General features: G+C 47.6%; 1 protein-coding gene across 4 annotated transcripts; it reads right to left on the reverse strand.

The window, feature by feature from the left end:
- Positions 1 to 4529: 4529 nt before the first annotated feature.
- LOC103629848 (cationic amino acid transporter 8, vacuolar) lies at positions 4530 to 7569 on the reverse strand. Of its 4 annotated transcripts, none has more exons than XM_020539427.3 (2): positions 5581 to 7569; positions 4530 to 5457 (listed from the first exon to the last, which is right to left on the reverse strand). In XM_020539427.3, exon 1 carries the CDS (start codon positions 7390 to 7392, stop codon positions 5602 to 5604), a length of 1791 nt encoding a protein of 596 aa, XP_020395016.1. In that variant the 5' UTR covers positions 7393 to 7569; the 3' UTR covers positions 4530 to 5457; positions 5581 to 5601. The 4 variants fall into 4 exon arrangements, with proteins under 4 accessions (XP_020395016.1, XP_020395015.1, XP_008649163.1 ...); XM_020539426.3 differs by having other exon boundaries at positions 4530 to 5462; XM_008650941.4 differs by having other exon boundaries at positions 5565 to 7569.
- Positions 7570 to 24090: the final 16521 nt, after the last annotated feature.

A 24090-nucleotide genomic window follows, 5' to 3' on the forward strand; every position in this document is an offset into this window, starting at 1 on the left:
TTGGCGGCGTCGCGCTTTGCTTGCGACTTCTTCTTGGCCTTCTTCTTCGTGCCGCGCTGGGCGGACGCCTCGGGGACATCTTCTTGCTGGCGTCCCTGAGGCTGCTTGTCCTTGCGGAAGATGGCCTCGACTGCCTCCTGACCAGAGGCGAACTTGATGGCGATGTCCATCAACTCGCTCGCCTTGGTGGGAGTCTTGCGACCCAGTTTGGTCACCAGGTCGCGACAAGTGGTGCCGGCGAGGAACGCCCCGATGACATCCGAGTAGGTGATGTTGGGCAGCTTGGTGCGCTGCTTCGAAAATCGTCGGATGTACTCCCGCAAGGACTCTCCTGGCCGCTGGCGGCAGCTTCGGAGATCCCAGGAGTTCCCAGGGCGCACGTACGTGCCCTGGAAGTTTCCAGCGAAGGCTTTGACCAGATCGTCCTAGTTGGAGATCTGTGCAGGAGGCAGATGCTCCAGCCAGGCTCGGGCGGCGTCGGAGAGGAACAGGGGGAGGTTGCGGATGATGAGGTTGTCATCGTCCGTTCCACCTAGCTGGCAGGCCAGCCGGTAGTCCGCAAGCCACAGTTCCGGCCTTGTTTCCCCCGAGTACTTGGTGATGGTAGTCGGGGCTCGGAACCGGGTCGGGAACGGCGCCCGTCGTATGGCACGGCTGAAGGCTTGCGGACCAGGTGGTTCGAGCGAGGGGCTCCGATCCTCCCCACTGTCGTAGCGTCCCCCACGCCTGGGGTGATAGCCTCGGCGCACCTTCTCGTCGAGGCGGGCTCGACGGTCGCGGCGGTGGTGCCCGTTGCCGAGGCGACCCGAGGCTGCAGGCGTCGCGTCCCGCGTGCGCCCAGTGTGGACCGAGGCCTCCCACATAAATCAGGAATTTGCTGCACGATGCTCCGGGGGGCACCCTTGCCTTCGGGAGGCAGAGTTCTCGGCCCGTCGGACCGCGACATCCTCCAGGAGATTCTTGAGTTCTCTCTGGATACACCGCCCCTCGGTGGTGGATGGCTCCGGCATCGCTCGGAGTAGAATTGCCGCTGCAGCCAGGTTCTGGCCGACCCCACTAGAAGCCGGGGGCAGCCTTGCCCTGGCATCGTCAGTGATACGGTGCTGGACGTCCTGGGCCTGATGACGCGCTTCTCCGGCCAGTGCTCGGCCTGCCCACTCCTGCTCGATGTTTTGCCGGAGCTGCACAAGTTGTCCTGCTTCCTCGTCGAGCTTGGCCTGCATCTCGCGGATTTGCTCGAGCTGTGTGTCCTGACCCCCTGCAGGGACTGGGACCACAGCTAGCTCCCGCAGGATGTCAATGCGAGGCGCAGGCCCAGGGGGATCGTCATCCTCTGGCATACCAAGGTGGTTGCCTTCGTCGTGACCCCCTAGATCGACGTGGAAACATTCGCGACTTGGGCCACAACCCTCGTCGTCAAGGCTGTGGCCATCATCGGAGCAATCGGGGAGGCAGTAGTCACATGCGGTCATGAAGTCTCGCATGGCACTGGGATTACCGAGCCCGGAGAAATCCCAACCAGAGTCGGGCTCATCCTCTTCCTCGGAACCCAGGGGCTCGTAGGTCGAGACGGCCGTCAGTCGGTCCCAGGTTGACCACATATGGTACCCCGGAAGGTTAGGATATGCCTTTATGAAAGCGCTCACCGAAGCGGGGTCGCTTGGTGGATCGAAGCTGAATCTAAAAGGCACAGGGTGGAAAACGGACGGTATCTCTCGATCGATGGACGGTGACGAAGTCGCGTCGGGGACGGACTACACTGTTATCTCAGGTACAAGGCTAACGCCCAGCAAGTCCTCCGCGAGAGTGACGGCGTCATTTGTCCGCTTGGGGTTGGCACGTTGCGGGGAAACGACACTCGTCGTTGTCTCAGGCGCGAGGTCATCGCCCGACACGTCCCCCGCCGGGGTGTCGGCATCGTCGACTCGCTCGACAGCCGATGAGGTGCTGCCTCCTGCCTAGCCACGGTTGCCCCGCCTCCTCCTCCTGCGGCGAGGAAGGCGACGGGACAAACCCGGATGCTGCTCTTCCGCCACGGGGGGAAGACGTCGCCGAGTCCGCCGCCGCCGGGCGGGCTGACGACCATCGTTGTCGCTGTCACGCTGCGGGGGAAGGAGTACCATGTCGTAGTTGCCGTCGAAGGACATGAACTCGAGACTCCCAAAATAGAGCAGCGTCCCGGGCTGAAGAGGTTGCTGGAGACTACCCATCTGGAACTCAACGGGAAGTTGTTCATCAACACGCAGCAGGCCCGTACCTGGCGTGCCAACTGTCGACGTTTCGACCCCGGGGGGTCCCTGGACCGACGAGTAAAATTGTCGCTGCGTGTCCTAGCCCAGATGGGTTGGCGCGAGATGGAACACAAGGGGGGAAAACAGTGGCTCGTGTTATCCTGCGCCAGAGGGGGTGCGCTTGCAGTAGTGGTTACAAGCGTTCGCGAGGGAGAGAGAGAGAGAGCGAGCCTGTTCGTCAGCCCGTCCTCCCGCACGACCACCCTCCCGCATGAGGGCCCTGGACCTTCCTTTTATAGATGCAAGGAGAAGGTCCAGGTGTACAATGGGGGTGTAGCTATGCGCTAACGTGTCCGGCAGAGCGGCGCCAGAACCCTGTGTACATGCTAACGTGGCTGTCGGAGAGGTGCTAGAGCCCTGTGCACGTGGTGTCGTGGCCGTCGGAGGAGCGCTTGAGCCCTGTAGAAGCACAGCTGTCGGGGCTGCTGGGACCTTGCTGACGTCTCCTTGCTTCCGTAGGGGGCTGAGAACCGCTGTCGTCATGGACGCACGCGGGGATCCATCATTACTTGTTATCGGGGCGAGCCTGGATGGGACGCCGGTCTTATTCCCCCGTAGCCTGAGCCAGCTAGGGGTAGGATAATGATGTATCCCCCGTGGCGCGGTCAGTCCGAGCCCAAGGTCGGGCGAGGTGGAGACTCCTCCTGAGGCCGAGGCTGGGGTCGGGCGAGGACGCGATTCCTCCCAAAGTCGAGGTTGAGGCCGAGCCCTGGGGTCGGGCGAGGCGGAGACCACCTTCCGAGGTCGAGGTTGAGGCCGAGCCCTAGGGTCGGGCGAGACGGAGACCACCTTGCGAGGCCGAGGCGGGGGCCGAGCCCTGGGGTCGGGCGAGACGGAGACCTCCTCCTGAGGCCGAGGCCCAAGGTCGGGCGAGGCGGAGCTTCCTGTTGTGCCTGAGGCTGTACTCAGCTGCTGTCAGCCTCACCCTGGCGGGTGGCACATCAGTCAGAGAGGGGCGAGCGGCGCTGTTTTCCTGTCAGGTCGCGGAAGGGCGAAGTGACTGCGGTCACTTCGACCTTGCCGACTGAGGCACGTGTATCAGGATAAGGTGTCAGGCGATCCTCGCATTGAATGCGCCTGCGATACGGTCGGTTGGTGAGGCGATTTGGCCAAGGTTGCTTCACAACGAAGCCTGCCCGAGCTGGGGTTCGGACGAGACAAGGGTGCGCCCGTCGCTTGAGGAGGCCCTCGGGTGAGGCGTGAATTCGCCTGGGACTACTGTTCCCGCCCGAGGCTGGGCTCGGGCGAGGCGAGATCACGTCCCTTGAGTAGACGAAGCCTTGACCTTAATTGCGTCCATCAGTCTTTGCAGCTTGTGCTGATGGTGGTTACCAGCCATGTTTAGGAGTGTTGAGGGTACCCCTAATTACGGTACCCGACAAGTAGTGATACACATATGCACATACATATTATCACATACATTACTGTGGTTTTCTGGATTGAATTAAAACTAAAAAGGCCTATTTATCTAACACCAAGCGCCAGCCTGTCGTCTCTTGCTCCAGCGCTGAGGCCGAGTACCGCGCTGTGCCCAACGATGTGGGCGAGGCCTCCTGGCTACGCCAGCTTCTCTAGGAGCTCCACAGCCCCTCTAGTGTGTCGTCCTCGTCTACTGCGACAACGTCAGCGCGGTCTATCTCTCCACTAATTCCGTGGACCATCAGCGCACGAAGCACGTGCAGATCGACATGTACTTCGTCCGCGAGCGTGTCGTCGTCGGTGACGTTCGGGTTCTCAGCGTCCCACCACGCTGCAGTTCGCCGATATCTTCACTAAGGCGCTACTATCGAGAGTTTCGTTTTAGTCTCAACATCTGTATAGGTTAGAGTGAGATTGTGTGGGTGTTAGAGTGTTGTTTACGTCACTGTATATATCTGTGTTGTATTGGATCTTGACCTACAATACTTAGCTATATATACACTCCATACCTTGATTAGGATTAAGGTTTCCCATTCCAACTAGCGGAAGCTGGTGGTGGCGCATTGTCACGGCCAGCAACGCGGGGCTGATGAAGCTGAAGCCCAATAGGAGGGCCGGAACGACAGTGAAGCACATAACTAGAAGCTAGGCGTATTTTTGTAATAGGAGACGTACTGTGTGGAACCCATGTACCAGGATATCGTCGGGCATATTTTTTGAACGAAGATATCGTCGGGCATATGAGCCGTGACTGTTAGCGTCTCGTCAGCGCAGAGAGGAGAAGAGAAGAATCGGGATGCGTGGAGAAGAAGAATAGTGTAGCGACGAGGGGAAATGTGTTACGTAAGTATCTGTTCTTCGATGCGTTACAACCTCTCGTTCATTTATCTCTCTTATACTCCCGTGACAACGGTCCAGTCCAATCCCCTGACACGATCACTCGGACCCATTAACTCGAACGTTGGTACGCTCTGACTTCTCCTGTTAACGCCCCTGTTCACATCCCTAGTTCTCTTTTTCAGGTGTCGTTGTCACATGCGTTGCCTGCTTTGGCTGCTTCGTGTGTAGCATGACTAACAGTGACTGGACTCTAAGCACGATTCACCCACCATCTGGAAATAGAAGAGCAGTAGAGGACGCACCTGGCAGCCCTCCGGCTGTCACAGCGTGCCCTCGCCATCGCCGCCTCGCTCTCCGGCGATCCACTGCGCTGGCTCACGTCTGACGAAGGCGCGTTGGGGCAACGGGTCGTCACACGCATGTAGTGGTCGATCGCCGGCGACGGCGAGAGGAAAACGGATGCATCAGCCGAGACGCGAGGAGCGCCGCCGTCCACGCGGCAAGCTTCCTCATGTTGGTCTCATACTCCCTGTCCTCCTCGTTCCCCGATTCCCGCTTACCGCCATCTCCGCAACCGCCGCCGGCATGGTGTCCTCGCCGCGGATTGGGGCCTCCGCCGCCACGTACGGTAACCATAGCCGCGCAGCCAAACTCCGCTGATCCGAAGCCGATCGCCGCCGCTCACCGGAAAAAAAATTCGCGAGGAAATCGAGAATTATCCTTTTATTTATTATTAACAGCGCTGAGCCGAGAAAGTGGCAGCCACTGCAGTCAGTGGATCTCAATCCGCAAAATTGGCGTACTTTTTTCTTTGCTTTCAATGCACTGATTGAGTCGACCATCCATATGAACAGTTGATACGATTGGTTATCATTCTCCTTTCTGCCAGTCTCCATCAGCTGCGTGTCTTTTCTTTTAACCAAAGCATAAAGTTGTCGGCATTAAATAATTGATGACAATAACAAGGCGTTCATGAATCACGAGGTTTCAACCCTACACTACAGTTGAACAAACCTTTTGCTCAACTAACCAAGAAATGGCATCCTCTGTGTCACACCGGCATTATCTTCCTCTGCTCCACGCCGTCGGTGGCAGCGTCGGGCGCCGATGTCGTCTGACCTTCAGAGTGCACCATGTCATAGGTGGCGTGCACGCTGAAGAGCACGTAGTACACAAGCATCGCCGCCGTGCAGATGCCAAAGCGCATGTAGGCGAGGGAGCCGAGAGAGCCCATAAGGAAGAGGTTTGTGGCGACGGACATGGCCGGCAGCCACGGCATGAGCGGCGCGCCGTATACCCTGGGCGCGCGCTGCTGCTCCGCGAATAGCGCCAGCCCCGCCGTGCCGGCCGCCCACAAGGCGCCGAACGCTACGTACCCGGGCCACCGAGCAGCGTAGCCCGAGTTGTAGTACACGGACAGCCCGATGGACGACAGCACGATCAGCGCCAGGAAGCCGACGAAGGTGCGGGCCTGCGCGGGGGACGTGGTGCCCGCGACGTAGTATCGTCGGACGAGGAGCGCCACGGCGACGAGCGCGAAGATGAAGAGCGTGCTGATGGAGGAGACGGACGCCAGCACGTCGAGGCTGGAGAAGAGCGCGACGCAGGCGGCGCCGAGCGTGACGGCGATGGTGGCGTAGATGGGCGTGCCGGTCCTGGGGTGCACGAGCGCGAAGTAGGGCGGGATCATGTGCGTGCGCGCGATCTGCGTGGTGTAGCGCGCCTGGCCGAGCGCGCCGACGAGGAGGCCGCTCGTCATGCCCTTGAGCGCGCCGAGCGCCACGACGTAGCGCGCCCACTTCATCCCGGCCGCCGCGAACGCCACCGAGTAGGCCGCGTTGGCGTCAATGTCGCTGTAGCGCTGCATCCCCACGAGCGCGAGGGACATGGCGCAGTAGACGAGGGTGATGGCGGACATGGACGAGATGAGGCCCAGCGGCACGTCGCGGCCGGGGTTCTTGGTCTCCTCGGCCATGGTGGCCACCATGTCGAATCCCGTGTAGGACCAGTACACGACGGCCGCCGCGCGGAAGACGCCCGCGGCGCCGAAGGGGAAGAATGACGGCGCGAGGTTGGCTGGCTCGAAGTGCGAGAACCCCGCGGCCAGCACGAACGCGATGATGGCGATGCCGACCGCGGACGCCACCGAGTTGACGGTGGAGGTGAGGCGCGCGCCGGACACGGCGAGCGCGGAAGTGGCGCACAGCACGACGACGGCGATCGGGTCCAGCAGATTGAAGCCGTCGGCGAGCGCGGGGACGTGGATGCGGAGCGCGTCGCTGTCGCGGCCGATGAGCGCCGCGAGGTACGACGTCCAGGACCGGCCCAGGCCGGCCGCGCCCACCACGGCCTCGAGCAGGATGTTCCCGGCGGCGATGAACGCGGCCAGGTCCCCGAGCTCGACGCGCAGGTACGAGAACGAGCCGCCAGCCGACGGGATCTCGCCGGCGAGCTCCGCGTAGCAGAAGGACGAGAGCAGCGCCGAGAAGCCCGCGGCGGCGTAGGCCAGCGGGATGGCCGGGCCGGCGTCGAACCGCGCCTCCTGGCCGGTGAGCACGAAGACGCCCGAGCCGACGACGGAGCCGAATCCGAGGAAGGCGAGATCCACCCACGACAGGCACCGCCGGAGGGGATTCTCGCTCTGGGCGAGCAGCGTCCCCGCCTCGACGGCCTCGGAGGAGCGACTCGTGACGCGGTCGCGCAGCCGTGGCCCAGTGGACAAGAGCGCGCCGCCGTACGCGCGCCAGCTCTGGAACGAGGGCTCCGGGAAAAAGTCGGCTTTGCTCCACCGCCAGTACCCGTGGCCCGCCGCCGGCTCGCCCCCCATCGCTGTCGACGTCATCGCGGATGTGTTTTAGCTAACACGATCTATAATTTCTGCTGGCACAAGGATTTATTTGTTGGATTTTTAGAGAAATAATGGGACGAGTTGGGCGAAGGCCCGTGGACAGATCTGTTAGGCTTGATCTTATTTAAAATTTAAACTCGGCCCGTGTTGGACTCCACTAACACGATTTCCACGCGAAGTGTAGGCTCGGTTATTTCTATTTCATACGGATCGAATGTGATTAGAAAAAAAATATGTTTTTTTAACTTATTTAAAATTTAAACTTACTAAATTGTACTCAATCTATATAAAAATTGAGAGTAAAATAAATAAGCCCTACAGAAATTAGGGGCGTGACCGCGTGACGACGCACGAATTAACATCCGCCATACGCCCATACCTTGGGAATTGGGATCTGAGCGGAGGATACTCTTTGCGAAGCGAACACATGGCTGAGAGAAAAATCCAACGATGCGAGCTGCACTTATGGGGCGTGTTATTGCAGCGGGCCTTAATTGGGCTGCACCGAGCGGCTATGCTGTGCACCTTGCCTCAGACCAACTTCCCAAACAGCCACGCTAAGTAGAAGCGAGTAGGCAGTTGGGAACAGCTGATGTAACCGAACGTGGCTGGCAATGCCCACTAATCCACTATCCTGATTCTTCGTTGGGGAATTCTTCTCTTAGGGCTTGTTCGGTTATTCCTGTCCCATGTGGATTAGATGGGATTGGAAAAAATACGAAGGATTTTAACTTGTTCGGGATTTAAACTCATCCAATCTCACTCAATCCACATGGATTAAGAGGAAAGCGAACAAGCCTTTACGTGGATATAAAAGGGAAAAAACTCTTAACTGACAGGAAAACGGGTACAAAGATTTCTCATCCCTATTTTCACAGGGACTGTTAAACTTACATACGACGATATTTTTTATGTAATAATTAATGATAAAAATAAATAATTACCTTGTCAAGAGACCACTTATTATATAAATATATCTATTTTTATGTATATATAATATTTTTTACACCTGACAATGTGTATAAGTGACAATATTTTCCATTAATAATAAAGAAAGTATGTTCTAAGTACAATTTAGGTGGGGACGGGGATCCCCGATGGGGATTTATCCCGGCGGGAAACGGGGACGGGAAAATTGTCCTGCACAAGCGTTCGTGAGGATCTCCGCGGGGAAAAAAATTCGTCGCGGAAACGAGAATGGGGAGCTAAAACCTGACAGGGAATTCTCCATTGCCACCCTTAAACGTGGCGCATGACATCTCCATCCTCTATGCAACACATAGCTGGATTTATACCCACCTTAAGAGCATCTCCAACAATGACTTGTCTCAGTGCCTTAAATTAAATTATAGAGTTTAAGCTAAAAAAATTGCTCCAACACTAACCTAATTTATAAAAGTTTGTTAAAAATAATCACCTCCTAAAGCGCCACAAATATACTGCACTTTATTGGGCTGCCCATATCTAGATCTAATAAACGGACATTTTAGAAAACTTTTCCTCGAATAGGGTAGATTAACATATTTCGGTTAATCACTTGACTTGGGGCTTTATTGCTAGAGCTTAATTTTTTGTTGGTTCCCTAAATTATATAAAATATATTTATTTTAAATTTTTAGGACACTTTTATAAGGCACATTGTTGGAGATGCTCTAACACTACCTCCAGCAAACTCACTATTTCAAACTACACTATGCAAATAGTGCAATCTACAGTACAAAATAGTATTTTGTATGACCATTTACACGGTCTGCTAGAGATGACCAAGGCTGTCTCCAGCAGTTCTCCTATCTCGTACCCTATTTTAAAGTTTTTTTTAAATTGGTGCCCTCAGTTTTGGTGGTGTGCTCACCTATACCCTTAGTCGTGTTTTTTGCTCAGCTGTGCCCTTCCAGTGCTATAAAACAGAAGGGCACAGCTGAGCAAAAAACACAACTAAGGATATAGGTGAGCACACCACCAAAACTGAGGGCACCAACTTAAAAAACCCTTTTTTAACTTCGCTCTATAAACAGTGTCATATAAAGTGTCGTGTTCCGTATTTTACACAATCCACGGAAGACAACCTAACCCTAGATAATCGAAACCTTTGGTTTTAAAAAACACAATCACACACATCCCTGTGAATCATCTAGGCCCCTTAGTGATGTTTTGGTAATTAATGACAACTGTTTGTGGACTAACGGTTCTTGAAGAAATAAGAATACAGGGTTGGACAACATAGAACAGGAAATCTTGGAGATTTATAAGCATTGGTTGTGGATCAAGTGAAGGCAAAGGTATAACATAGGTTTTGTTTTTGCCGGTTATTGGGGACTTGTTCTCAAATGCTTCGAATTAAGAATAAGGCAACATAAAATGTTAAATGTTAATGTCCTTCGTCCATTGAAGCATTATCTCCTCAAGGGTATAATGATCTTCGAACGAAGGTCATGAGCAAAGGTCACGAAGGTCATACCTTCGTGATTAAAGTTATGAAATAATGAAAGATAAAATATATAAAATATGAAAAATGAAAGAATAATATATCAAAACACTTAAACTTATTCACATATTTCATCATACAAACTTAAATATTAAAACATAACATTTAATCACATTTATACCTTTGTCTTGACAGAAGGCAATAATCCGAGTGTCGCGTGCAAGCGATTACAAGATTGCATGAACAGTACGGGGGTATTGTTCATCTATTTATAGGCACAGGACGCAGCCTGTGAGAAATTACATTCATGCCCTTTACAAATGCTTACAATCATAATACAAGCTATCACGGGTCGATTGGTCATTTCATTTTTAAGTCGGTTCACTCCTTCGTCTTGAGACATGTCACTATGCCGAAGCTTTATGGGTGATAGCTTCGGCACTGCTTTTAAGAGGATCTGCCGAAGGTGTTTCTTCTTACAGGATCTTCGGCGACGAAGCATACCCCCAACAGTAGCCCCTTCGCGGTGCTAGATCGTTTTTCGTAACGAGCTTGATCCGTGAAAAAGTCTCCTAGGCTTCGGAGAGCCGAAGATCCGAAAAACACCTTCCCTGAGCTCGTTGCCGAGAAACGATCACAAAATTTCGAGCGCGAGATGGTCCCACCATGCAGCGGGTAAACGCGTCCTGGCGATTCACCTTCTCGGGTTCTGTGGCCCACCACTCAGTGAGTGCGGGCGACTGTTCGTCCGGTGCGGAAGACTTGACGATTCACCTCCCCACCTACGGCACTATATAAACGGATGGGTATGTGTGAAGTTACCACAACATTCATTGCTATTGTCCTGTTTTGCTGCCAAAAATTTGACCATAGCCGAAGCTTGTTCACCGCACTTAACCAAAGCACCGTTGTTGACTTTGCTTCGTCACAAGAGGAAGAGCTTCGGGAAAATTAAAAAAGTCAACAATTTCATAAAAAATTGTGAGGAATTCATCATCAAATGGCAAGAGTACGTTCCACTGCTAGGGTTACACATGACGGAGAAGAAGCTGAAACTGCTGAGACCGCTCCGATTTCTAAAGTGATGAAACGGTCGGGGCTAGTAGTGTCGGAAGATGTTTCTAATGAAGATGCACCTACCGCTGAGGCTGAGCAGGTTGGTGCTGAGGAAGATGAATCTGAAGATGATTATAGTGTCGTGCCATCTAAACCCAGCCACCTGGAGTTTGGGAGGTCCACCGTTACCGAAGATGATATGCCTAAGTTGATGAAGTTAGGCTATTTCAGTGAGGCCAAAAAGGAGCTAATTCGCTTTGGCGGAGAGAAAATTACTCCGAAGCCGGAAAAGGATGAGGTGGTAGTCTTTAAAAGCTTCTTCAAAGCAGGATTAAGATTTCCTTTGAATGAGATGATTGCTGATGTTTTGAAGAAGTTTGGGATTTATCTTCATCAGCTAACTCCTAACGCCATCGTTAGGCTTAGCGTCTACATATGGGCCCTCCGAAGCCAGGGGGTAGAACCGTTTGCCGAAGGCTTCTACCGAGTACATGATCTTCATTATCAAACAAAAGCTAGAGAAGATGGGCTGCACGAAAACTTCGGCTGCTACAATTTTGCTTATCGCAAAGATGCGAAGTCTCCAGTTATCCGCTATCGTACCAAGTGGCCAGTTGGCTGGAATACTGAATGGTTTTATGTCAAAGTTGATGAGAAGAAGGAGAAGTTGATTCAAAGCCCATTAGAATTAATCTTCGGAGAGACTAGGCCCCGGTGCGACATGAAACCGGAGAGTCCAAGCCAAATTGCACTGGGCGAATTTCAAGTTATTGCAGAGCACATTGGTACTAGGGATCTGGTGCAAGAATTCTTGGCTTTTAGAGTTTCCCAACTTTGAAAGAATGGGACATGCCGAAGCTCAAAGGGGAAAAGAAAAAGAAGGAACTTGTTCGGTTGCCCTATTATTATAAATTCAAGAAACACTTCAAAGCACCTTGCCAAGAATGGTTAGACACGATCGAAGTTATGTGCAACGAGATCCTTGGGAATTATTCTAAAAAAGAAGATCAACTAATGACTGCAGCCTTTGGCACTCGTCCGAAGCGAAGGTTAAACCGGGTGATGGATGCTCTAAACTTTGAGTATCCTGACTATGAGCGACTGGACAGAAGAGAAAGAGAGTTGCTAGCGTCCTGGATAAAGAGGCTGCTAAATTGGTGAAAAAGGATGAAGAAACTTCGAAGAAAAGAAAATTAAGCCCTGAGCCAAAGATAACTTCTTCGAAGAAGAAGAAGAAAGCTTCGGCTCTGAAACGAAAAACAGCTGAAATTGAGGATGAAGCTCCTTCAACACCTCCTGCTATCGATGTAGAAGAAATTTTAAAGGTAATGACTGAATCTTTGCCTGTCAAGATAAGTCCACTAGGGCCACATCTGACGAAGCTTTTTCAGAAGGAAAAGGAGCCTTCGGTAGCGAAGAAGCCAGATGAGCCGAAAAACGAAGAATTATTCGTGTAGTTGAAGTTATCGAGCAGACGCCGCCGCTAGCATCGGTGTCAAAGACTCCAGCTGTTGAGAGCTCTGCTACTGCCGAAGCTGTACCCGCCGAAGCCGAAAGTGCCGAAGCTGAAACCGCTGAAGATGTGAATCTAGATGTCACGCTCTCTAAAATTGATACAATGCTTCTAGATGCGGCCGCGGAAGAAGCTGCTGCAGCCGCTGAAGAGATCCCGGGCACAGTGGCTGGAAAAGGAAAGGAGAAAGTCGAGGATATTTCGGAAGAAGAGTACTTCAACTTCCGAGATATACTTGGGCAAGAATTGTCGAAGGCTGGAAAAGAAGACTGAAAGAGTATGCTATATCTTGCGGATACAGACCAGGTGCGCTACTCTTCGGGGGAGTTAACGAAGAAAGCTTAGGATGCCTTCGAGACCACACTGGGGCGAAGGTTGTCGGCACTATATCAAAGAGTGTTGGCCTCCCGAAGGTTGAGGCAGACCTCAACAGGTACCGGCAGCAACATATCGCCGGTAGCCTATTTTATGCTAACTTTAAGGTAAAATTCTTAACTTTTCATTGTTTCAATATGAAGATTGTTTTTTGATGAAGCTTATGTTATCAGAGCTTACTGCTAAGCAAAGTCCTAAGGATGCAACAAGACCTTGAGGACAAAAAGAACGAAGTTATAATTGAGGGCCTGGAGAAGAAGATTAAAGACCATGAGACTACTCTGGAAAAGAAAAACTTCATACTTCAAACCATGGAAGGTTCACTGACGAAAGCCCAGACCGAAATTGCTAGATTGAATAGTGAGCTCTCCATGGAAAAGAAAAATTTCGAAGCCAAACTCGAAGCTGAAGCTAAGAAAAATTCAAATTTGCGGAAATCACTGAAAGAACTTCAAGAAAAATGTGTGAACTTCAGCAACCGGTGCCTGCAGCGGCTAAAACAGGTTTTCAACTCGGTCGGAGCCGGTGCTGAGAAATTCAGTCCTTCGATTGAGAACCTGCCGGAAACCTTCGAACATATTGAGGACGAAGTTGATGCACTCGATGAAGTTATAGGTGGACACGCCGATTTCTGCGCTCTGCTAGCTTCTCAGGGCACAATTGTTGCCTTCATAAAATCAGGCTGTGAACATGGAAAAATTTTCAACAGACCAAATTTTAGCTTATCTCTGACAGATTTAATTGATATCCCTAGCCTAGCTTGGCGTATAGGAAACATATTCATAACTCAAATTTGGGTAAAAGGCGGGCGAAAAATGGCTGGCGACGAAGCTCGAAGCCACCTTAAGCCGGTAAAAAATTTATGCCTGTTACTTTACCTTCTCCTTGAAGTCTGCACTTCTCTCATACCGTTTTAATATGTACATGATGATGATGCTGAAGAAAAATGAGCCGAAGCTTGACAGGTGATCCTAAGCTCAGATGATCTGAAGCTGACTGATGTCAAAGCTGAAGACCTTGCTGGAAAAATTCTAGAGAAAAATCTTGTAATATCATTGTAAAAAATATTTGTAATTTGAGAATCAGATACTAATTCTGTAAATTTGTGCATACTTTGTAATATATTTTTACCTTTTTGTCCATGTATTGAACTGCTTTGCTGTGGACGAAACTAGCATTTTTTGAGCCGAAGGCGAAAAACACTTTCCCTTCTTTTCGTACACAACGAAGCATGAAACTGCTTTTTTTCTCTTTGTCGAAGCCTTATCTTTAGAGCCAAAGCATCCGCCTGTGTTATGATGATGATGATCCTATGTATGTCTAAATGAATGTTTATGAATGCAAATGTATGATGTAATGTGTCGTGCAAATGAATGTCCAAACACACGCATACGAAGCCACAACCATAGCCTTCATTCCCTTAGGAATGACCGAAGTCTCTTTGCCACTTATTTTTCGGTTTCACCGCTTATTTTTCGGTGTATCAGCACTGACTTTTCGCTTTAAGTTCTGCATCCCCATAGGAACGTCTTTTGAACTTCTTCGCCTTCTATTTCGGTGGTATCGCGTTGACTTTTCGCGCTTCGCCTTATATTTCGGCGGTATCAGCATTGACTTTTCGCTGTAAGCTCTGTATTCCCTTAGGAACGACTTTTGAGCAGAAAACTTACGCTGCGCTCCCTTAGGAACGACTTTTTGTAGCTTCGTCGTGCTCTGCATCCCCTTAGGGACGACTTTCGAGCTTCTCCCTGTTTTTTCCTTTTTCCCTGCACTCGATGGTGCATGCTCAGTTTTTACATTTACATATTTGGGGGATTTTGCTCTCGTAGAGCTGAATAAGAAAAAGAGAAATTACATGCTATGGTTCCATTAAAAACCTTTCTCCCCCTTTGGAAAGGAAAAGGGTGCCATAGAAAAAACGTAAAGATTACATCAAGCTAGACATAATATCGCCGAAGCTCATCCGCATTCCAAGATCTAGGAATGTCGTTGCCGTCCATATCCTTCAATCTGTAAGAACCGGGTCTTGACGAAGATACTACCAAAAAAGGTCCTTCCCACTTGAGCTGTAACTTGCCTACTGTATCTGGGTTGGCCACTCTCTGAAGTACCAAATGTCCTGGTTTAATGTTCTTTAGCCAAACTTTTCTGTCACGCCATTTTATTGTTTCGGCTTCGTATTTATTGATATTCTCCACGGCCTGAATCCTGATCCCTTCTATAGCATCTTTTGCCATAGAATAATCAGCTTCGTCTTCTGCTGAAGCCACTGTTCTTATTGATCCTGCCTTATCTTCTTCTGGGGTGATTGCTTCATCACCAAACAATAGTTTGAATGGTGTAAAACCTGTTGACCTTGATATTGTTGTGTTGTGGCTCCACACCACTTTGATCAATTCATCTGGCCACTTTCCTCTGGGCTGATTGAAGATTAACTTCATTATTCCCGTCATTATAATGCCATTGGCTCTTTCAACAAGTCCATTTGACTCCGGATGTCTGACCGATGCAAAATGAATCTTCGTCCCAATTTGTTCACATAATTCCTTGAAAGCTTCAGCATCGAACTGTGTTCCATTGTCTACGGTAATAGCATTCGGTACTTCGAAGCGACAAACAATATTTTGCCAAAAGAATTTCTGACGGTGACCGAAGTTATTGTGGCTAAAGGCTTCGCCTCAATCCACTTGGAAAAATACTCTACCACCACCACAACATATTTTAGATTTCCTTGTGCTGGTGGAAGTGGGCCTAGCAAATCGAGGCCCCACCTTTGGAACGGCCAAGTGGGCTGTATTAACTGAGTGAGAGATGAAGGTTGCTTTTGGTCTCTTGCACATTTTTGACAGCCTTCACATTTTTGGACTAATTCTGCTGCATCCGAAGCTGCCTTCGGCCAATAAAATCCTTGTCGAAAAACTTTTCCCAACAAGGGCCTAGATCCAATGTGAGATCCACACAGACCTGCATGTATCTCTTTCATTAATTCCATACCTTCAGTTCTTGATAAACACTTAAGGAGTGGTGAACAAACTCCATGTTTATACAATTCCCCTTCTATTAACACATATGGTCTTGTTCTTGCCTCCATTCTCTTGTTATAAGCTTCGTCACTTAAAAGACAATTGCCTTGGAGGAAAGATATTATTTCAGTTCTCCAGTCTTCACTATGTACTGGAGAAATAGTAAGCACTGCTCCATGAGCTCAATTGAAGGTGCTTTTATTGTTTCAAAAAATACTTCGGAGGATAGGGGGAGCCCCTAAGCCGCTGATTTGGCTAGCAAATCTACATGCTCATTTTCACCTCTTGGAATATTCTTGACAGAAAAACCTTCGAAGGAAGCTTCCAACCTTCGAACTGCATCTAGATATTTTTCAAGCTTCGGATCTCGTGTCTTGCTGCTTTTATCCACATGGCCAGTAATAACTTGAGAATCAGTCTTTAGGATGGCCCTTCTTATTCCCATTGCCCTTAGTTTCCGAAGCCCTAATAGAAGTGCTTCGTACTCAGCAATATTATTTGTGCAACTGAAATCTAGTTTGACTGCATAACATGTTTTAACTTTTGAAGGTGCCACTAGGACCGCAGCTGCTCCTGCACCGAAGGCTCCCCAAGAACCATCGCAAAACACTGTCCAAGCTTCGGCATCTTTGCTTGTCCCCTCTTCGTGAGCCCCTGGCGTCCAATCAGCGATGAAATCTGCTAGCGCTTGAGATTGAATTGAAGATCTGTGCACATAGTCAATAGTGAATTCATTAAGCTCCGCGACCCATTTTCCAATCCTTCCAGTAGCTTCTCTATTCCTCATGATATCCTTCAGGGGTTGTGATGAAGGAACAATTATGTGATATGCTTGAAAATAATGTCGAAGCTTCCTGGACGCCATTAACACAGCATACAACACCTTCTCCAATTCTGTATAGTTTTTCTTTGATAAACTCAAAACTTCGGAGACAAAGTATACTGGGACTTGCTTTTTAGCTTGTTCTTCGAGCTTCTCTTGTACAAGTGCCGCACTCACTGCAGAGTGCGAAGCTGCCACATACAATAGCAATGGAGGCCCTAGCACGGGTGGAGTTAATGTTGTTAAATTGATCAGATATTGCTTCAGCTCTCCGAAAGCTTTCTGTTGAGTTGAGCCCCATTGAAAAACTTCAGCTAACTTTAGTACTTCAAAGAATGGTAAATTTCTTTCTGCTGATCTAGATATAAATCGATTCAAAGATGCCAGTCTTCCTGTCAGCCGTTGGGCCCCCTTCTTTGTGCTTGGCGGGTCCATCCGAAGGATAGCTTCGATCTTGCTTGGGTTGGCTTTGATCCCCTTCGTTGAAACTAGGCAGCCAAGGAACTTTCCCTTCTTTACTCCGAAGACACATTTTTCTGGATTTAATTTTAGGCCAGCTTGCCTAAAATTAGCAAATGTTTCCTGCAGAACAGTAATGTGGTTTTCTTGCTTCGTGCTCTTCACTATAATGTCATCAACATATGTTAGCACATTTCTGCCTATCTGAGAGTGAAGGACCTTGGCTGTCATCCTGCTGAAGCTTCCTCCAGCATTCTTGAGCCCCTCAGGCATCCGAAGATAACAATATGTACCACTGGGGGTTATGAAGTTGGTCTTTGGCTCATCTTCCTTCTTCATCCAGATTTGGTGGTAGCCTGAATAACAATCTAGCACACTCATGAGCTCTGACGAAGCTGCTGCATCTACTAGAGAATCTATTCTTGGTAATGGGAACTCATCCTTTGGACAAGCCTTGTTCAGATCAGTAAAATCAATGCACATTCTCCATTTACCATTGGCCTTCTTCACCATAACAGTGTTGGCTAGCCATTCTGGGTATTTCACTTCTCTGATGACACCAACACTGAGAAGTATTTTTACTTCGTTCTGAGCTCCTTTGGCTTTATCGTCAGACATTTTCCGAAGCTTTTGTTTCCTGGGACGGAAGGATGGATCGACATTGAGTGAATGTTCAATGACGTCCCTGTTGACACCACAGAGATCGTTGGCTGACCATGCAAAAACATCTTTGTTGTTGAATAAAAACCTTATCAAGGTTTTCTCCTGCTCTTTAGATAATTGGGATCCCAACAATACCTTCTGCTCTGCTATGTCTTCACATAGAAGCATGGGCTTCGGCTGATCAGCCGAAGCAGCCTTCTCTCTTCTGTACTTATACTGTTCACAAGCTTCGGCTCCATCTATATTGTGGATTGCTTTTGAGTCTGTCCAATTTCCTTCAGCCTTTCTGGCAGCTTCCTGACTTCCATGAATAGCAATGGGCCCTTGATCCGAAGGTATCTTCATGCATAGATATGCTGGATGAAGAATTGCTTCGAATGCATTGAGTGTTCCACGACCAATAATTGCATTGTAGGGGTATTCCATGTCAACAATATCAAACACAACCTGTTCAGTTCTTGTATTATGGACAAATCTGAAGGTCACTGGCATTGTGATCTTGCCAAGTGCTACAATCTACCTTCCTCCGAAACCACAGAGAGGGTGTGTAGCATCATGGATCTTATCCTCTAGCTCTTGCATCTGTCTGAAGGCCTTAGCAAATATGATATCCGCTGCACTGCCTGTATCAACCAGAACATTGTGGACTAGAAATCCCTTGATGACACAAGATATGACCATAACATCATTGTGAGGGTAATCCTTGAGCTAAAGGTCCTCTTGGGAGAAGGTAATTGGGATGTGAGACCATTTTGACTTGATGAAAGGTCCCTGCACCCCAACATGTTGTACCCTTCTCTGGGCCTCCTTCTTCTGCTTCTTGTTGGCCGACTCTGAGCATGAACCGCCTGTTATTGGGAGCACCAGCTTTGTAGCCGAAGCAGCTTCAACTTGGTTGTTAAACGAAGCCATCAGCTCAAAAAGTGGAAGTGAGTTCACCGGAGGTGGGCGCCAATGTTGGGGACTTGTTCTCAAATGCTTCGAATTAAGAACAAGGCAACATAAAATGTTAAATGTTAATGCCCTTCGTCCATTGAAGCATTATCTCCTCAAGGGTATAATGATCTTCGGACGAAGGTCATGAGCACAGGTCACGAAGGTCATACCTTCGTGATTAAAGTTATGAAATAATGAAAGATAAAATATATAAAATATGAAACATGAAAGAATAATATATAAAAACACTTAAACTTATTCACATATTTCATCATACAAACTTAAATATTAAAACATAACATTTAATCACATTTATACCTTCGTCTTGATAGAAGGCAATAATCTGAGTGTCGCGTGCAAGCGATTACAAGATTGCATGAACAGTATAGGGTACTGTTCATCTATTTATAGGCACAAGACGCAGCCTGTGAGAAATTACATTCATGCCCTTTACAAATGCTTACAATCAAAATACAAGCTATCACGGGTCGATTGGTCATTTCATCTTTAAGTCAGTTCACTCCTTCGTCTTGAGACATGTCACTATGCCAAAGCTTTATGGGTGATAGCTTCGACACTGCTTTTGAGAGGATCTGCCGAAGGTGTTTCTTCTTACAGGATCTTCAGCGACGAAGCATACCCCCAACACTGGTCTCCAGGAGTTTAGAGAAGATACTTGACCGAATTAGTAGGCTAGATAGCCGCACTATTAAGAGGGGTCAATGACTTTGATCTGTGTAAAACTTAGTGCCTCATAGAGCATCTAGTGGTTGTATTTGCATGAGGACTAACAACGCTTCAAATTTCATGAGTTAAAAATCCTTTCAAAAGCTTGTTTGAAAAGTGCCAAGTCTTGGGATGTGCGGGCCGTCCGGGCCTTGCGGGCGGACTGTCCGCGATCCTCCAGTGGTGTCCAAAGTGGGTTCACTTCTGACAGGTTCTGTTCATTTCTACTGTGGACCGTCTGGGCCATGGGGCCGGACCGTCCGCAGTCCTGACCAGAGAAGGCTGCTCTCGGCACAGTCCCTGAATTATAGTGCGGACCATCCGGCCTGGTTGGGCGGACCGTTCGCAGGTGCCAAATTTGGTTTGGGCAGGGACTGTGTGGTTTTTGGGATTTGTACTACGGACTTTCCGAAGGATAAGCCCGAACAGTACTGACTCCTAGGTAACGGACTGTCCGGCCTTGTAGGCGGATGGTCCGCATGTGTTAACTCCACTTGGTCAGAGCTCCGGTGCTCCATGTTGCTAGGTCGCGGACGGTCCGGCCAAGGTGGGCGGACTGTCCGGACCTCACTTTTCTGACAACTCTGACAGATTTCAAACGGGAAAAATAGCCGTTATGTGTACGGCGGACCGTCCGGACCTAGGGCGCGGACCGTCCGCGTGTGCACAGAACATGTGTTTTTTGCTCATAACGGTTGGATTTGAGTGAGGGACTAAAAATAGAAGGGGAGCTCATGTGTGAGGGCTCTCTTGGCCATTCCTTGCACACAGTAAGCTCATTTGTGATCCTCCAACTCATTCTCTCACACCCATTGCTTGAGATTGCATTCTAGTGAGAGATTGAGTGTTCCTAGTGCATTTGCATCCATTGGTGATTCTTGAGGCACTAGGTGGTACACCGAGCAAGCGTCATCGGCTTGTTACTCTTGGAGGTTGTCGCCTCCTAGACGACTCGGGTGTTGTCTCCGTCGAGCTCTCCAAGAAGATTGTGGAGAAGCCACGATGTTGATTGTGAGGGGTTTGCGCCTACCTCACCGGAGCGGCAAAGGTGACATTAGTGTAATCGAGGTATTGAGTGATTTCTTGTCCACTTGGCTCAAAGATCAAGCCGTGTCTTGATAGAGGAGCAAGTGAGAGCTTGAAGTCCACCTCAACGTGGATTAGGGGTGATCGGAAAATCTCTGATACCACGGGATAAAATTCGGTGTCTTTATTTTCTTGCATTACTTATTGTCGTGCAAGTGATTAGTATTCTACATATTATTCATCAAGTATTCAATCACCTTAGTTGATTCTCATAGTTTGTTTACTTGTTATCACTAGAGAATTTATACCTCTTGTTATATTGATTAAATTTCCCTAGTGTTTTTTATTTTAGTCAAAACCGTTTATTCACCCCCCTCTAGCCGGTGTCCTAGATCCTACAAGTGGTATCGGAGCCAAGGACTCCATTGTTTGTGGATCTAATCATCCCAGAGTGGGACAAAATGACTAGTAACAACAATGTGCACATTGGGAAGCCACCGCATTTTGATGGGAATAACTATGACTATTGGAAAATAAGAATGTCAATGCATCTTAGAGCAATGGGTGGAAAAATTTGGTCAATTGTCAAGGATGGGTTTGTTGTGTTGAAAGAAGATGAACCATCCGTTAGTGACAATGAAAACATTCTTACAAATGATCAAGCCATGAATGTATTTTATGATGCTCTTGATATAAATGAGTTCAACCATATCAAGAATCTCACAACCGCTCATGAGATTTGGATTAAGCTCATGGAAATTCATGAAGGAACTACAATTGTGAAGAGTGCCAAGCTATATGTGTGCAAAGGAAAGTTTGAGCAATTTATTATGAAAGAAGATGAGAGTGTATCCGATATGTTCAACCGGTTAAATGAGATAGTGAATGAACTCAAGGGACTTGGTTTTAATGTACCAGATGTGGATTTCACTCATAAGTTCCAACCGAAGTATAGGGGGAAATTCTTACTCAAGATATATTCAAGAAATCTCAAGCCGATGCTATAAGTTTGGCAAAGAAAGTGAAGAATGAATCAATTGCTCTCAAAGCTAAAGCTTCTAAGGCAATTGAAAAATAAGATAATGATGATGAAGAAAATGAAAGTGAGAGTGATGGAGATATGGCTCTATTTGTAACAAATTCATGAAGATGAAGAGAGGTCAACCTTGAAGAGGCCAAACATCAAGAAGAAATGCTTTCGATGATAGAAAATGTTTTGAGTGTGGGGAACCCGGTCACATTGCCATGAATTGCCCTAACAAGAAAAAGAAGGGCAAAGATGGAGATGATAAGAAGAAGAAGAAATTCTACAACAAGAAGAAGGATGGCAAAGCCTACCTAGTTGAATGGGATTCAGATGATAGCTCGGATGATGATGATGACGACACCTCATCCAAGCTTAATGTCGAAATTGCCATCAAGGAAGCTCCTTCACTTTTCTCATCCCCTCATTGTCTCATGGCAAAGGGAGATGCTAAGGTAAAAATCATCACCGATTTAAATGATATAAATGATGATGATGATGATGTTGATGATGATGGCTATTCATATGATGATCTTGTTAGAATGTTAGGCAAGGCCGATGACTACATGCACAAAGAAAAAGAAAAAATTAAGACCTTGAAGGAATTGTATAAAAACCTCCAAGTGTCTTTTGAGGAGCTCAAGACCTCTCACAACGATCTAAAAGAGAATTGTGAGAAGCTTATGGAAGCTCAAAAGTCATCAATTGTGCATGAAGTTGTGGTGGTCACCGAGGATGTTGGAGTCACTTATGACTTACTTGATAGTCCTACAAGTGAACCACTACCTACTAACTCTATTTGTGATAAATGCAAAATTTCTCTTATGAATGATAATATTGCTCTTGATGAATCACAAATCATTGTTGAGAATGAAGTGTTAGTAGATAGAGTAAATGCTCTAACTCATGATCTAGAGAAGGCATATGGTGGTAAGGCTAAATTGGATTTCATATTGGGAAGTCAATGATGCTCACTTAACCGTGAGGGCCTTGGATATGTTCCCAAGAAAGGAAAGAATGATTTTATAAAGCAAAATATATTGTTTGTGAAAGAATGTGACAAAGTGTGCCACAAGTGTCACAAGAAGGGACATATTAAGAAAAATTGTCCTAAACTCAAGAATGTATCCTCCACCTGTTTTGAGCATTGTTATGTTCTTTCTCATAATGCAAAAGGCGTTCATGCTAAATTTGTTGGTACTTCAATTGTTGGTAACAAGAAGAAAGCAATTTGGGTGCCAAAGACCTTGGTCACTAACATCCAAGGACCCAAGCAAGTTTGGGTACCTAAAAGAGATTGATTTCCTTTTGTAGGTGAACTACAAGGCGGGAGGGAATCATTAGGTGTTGGATAGTGGATGTACTCAACACATGACCGGAGATATGAAAATGTTCACCCAAATGAGTGAGGAAGATTGCTCAAATTATAATAGTATCACATTTGGAGATAATCGCAAAGGAAAGGTTAAAGGGTTGGGTAAAATTGCTATTTCAAATGATCATTCCATATCCAATGTGCTTCTAGTTGAGTCTTTGAATTTTAATTTACTATCCGTAGCTCAATTATGTGATTTAGGATTTAGTTGCAATTTCACCGTTGATAATGTTATTATCTCTAGTGTTGATGGTAGCAATCTTAAGTTTAAAGGTTTTAGATATGAAAATCTTTATCTTGTTGATTTCTCATCTAGTGAGGCAAAGCTCACAACTTGCTTATTCTCAAATGCTTCACTAGGTTGGTTATGGCATAGAAGACTTGGTCATGTTGGAATGAAGCAACTCAATCAGTTAACCAAGCATGACTTAGTCCGTGGCTTGAAAGATGTGAAATTTGAGAAGAACAAATTGTGTAGCTCTTGTCAAGCCGGGAAGCAAGTGGCAAATACTCATCCAAATAAGAGTCAAATGTCTACTCATCGACCTTTGGAATTACTTCACATGGATTTATTTGGGCCAACATCGTTCGTGAGTATTGGTGGTAATTCTTATTGTCTTGTGATTGTGGATGATTATTCTAAATTCACTTAGGTTTACTTTCTTCGGGATAAATCTAATGTGTTTGAAACATTCAAGTCATTTGCTATATTGGCTCAAAACCAATTTGAGTTTGATATCAAGAAAGTTAGAAGTGATAATGGGTCGGAATTCAAAAATGCAAGAATTGATGAATATTGTGATGACAAGGGTATTAAACATGAGTTCTCTTCCAAGTATACCCCGGAACAAAATGGTATTGTTGAAAGAAAGAATAGGACTCTCATTGATATGGCTAGGTCTATGTTAGCGGAATATAATGTGTTGGATTCTTATTGGGCCGAAGCAATTAACACCGCATGTCACTCATCAAATAGGCTATATTGTCACAAGCTTTTGAAGAAAACTCACTATGAATTGCTCATTGGTAGAAAGCCAAATATCTCATATTTTAGGGTATTCGGTTGCAAATGCTATATTTTGAGAAAGGGAAGTCGGTTCTCAAAATTTGAGAAGAAATGTGATGAGGGTTTTCTACTTGGATATTCATCAAATAGTAAGGCTTATAGAGTTTTCAACAAAACTCATGGTATTATTGAAGAAGCATATGATGTTGAGTTTGATGAAACTAATGGGTCTCAAGATGAAAGTGATAATCTTGATGATGTA

The sequence above is a fragment of the Zea mays genome, chromosome 6 (assembly GCF_902167145.1).
Source record: "Zea mays cultivar B73 chromosome 6, Zm-B73-REFERENCE-NAM-5.0, whole genome shotgun sequence".
Taxonomy (NCBI): domain Eukaryota; kingdom Viridiplantae; phylum Streptophyta; class Magnoliopsida; order Poales; family Poaceae; genus Zea; species Zea mays.

What these genes read in the sequence shown, in the direction of transcription:
- LOC103629848 (XM_020539427.3), bottom strand. Translation starts at nt 7,392, where the DNA reads ATGACGTCGACAGCGATGGGGGGCGAGCCGGCGGCGGGCCACGGGTAC.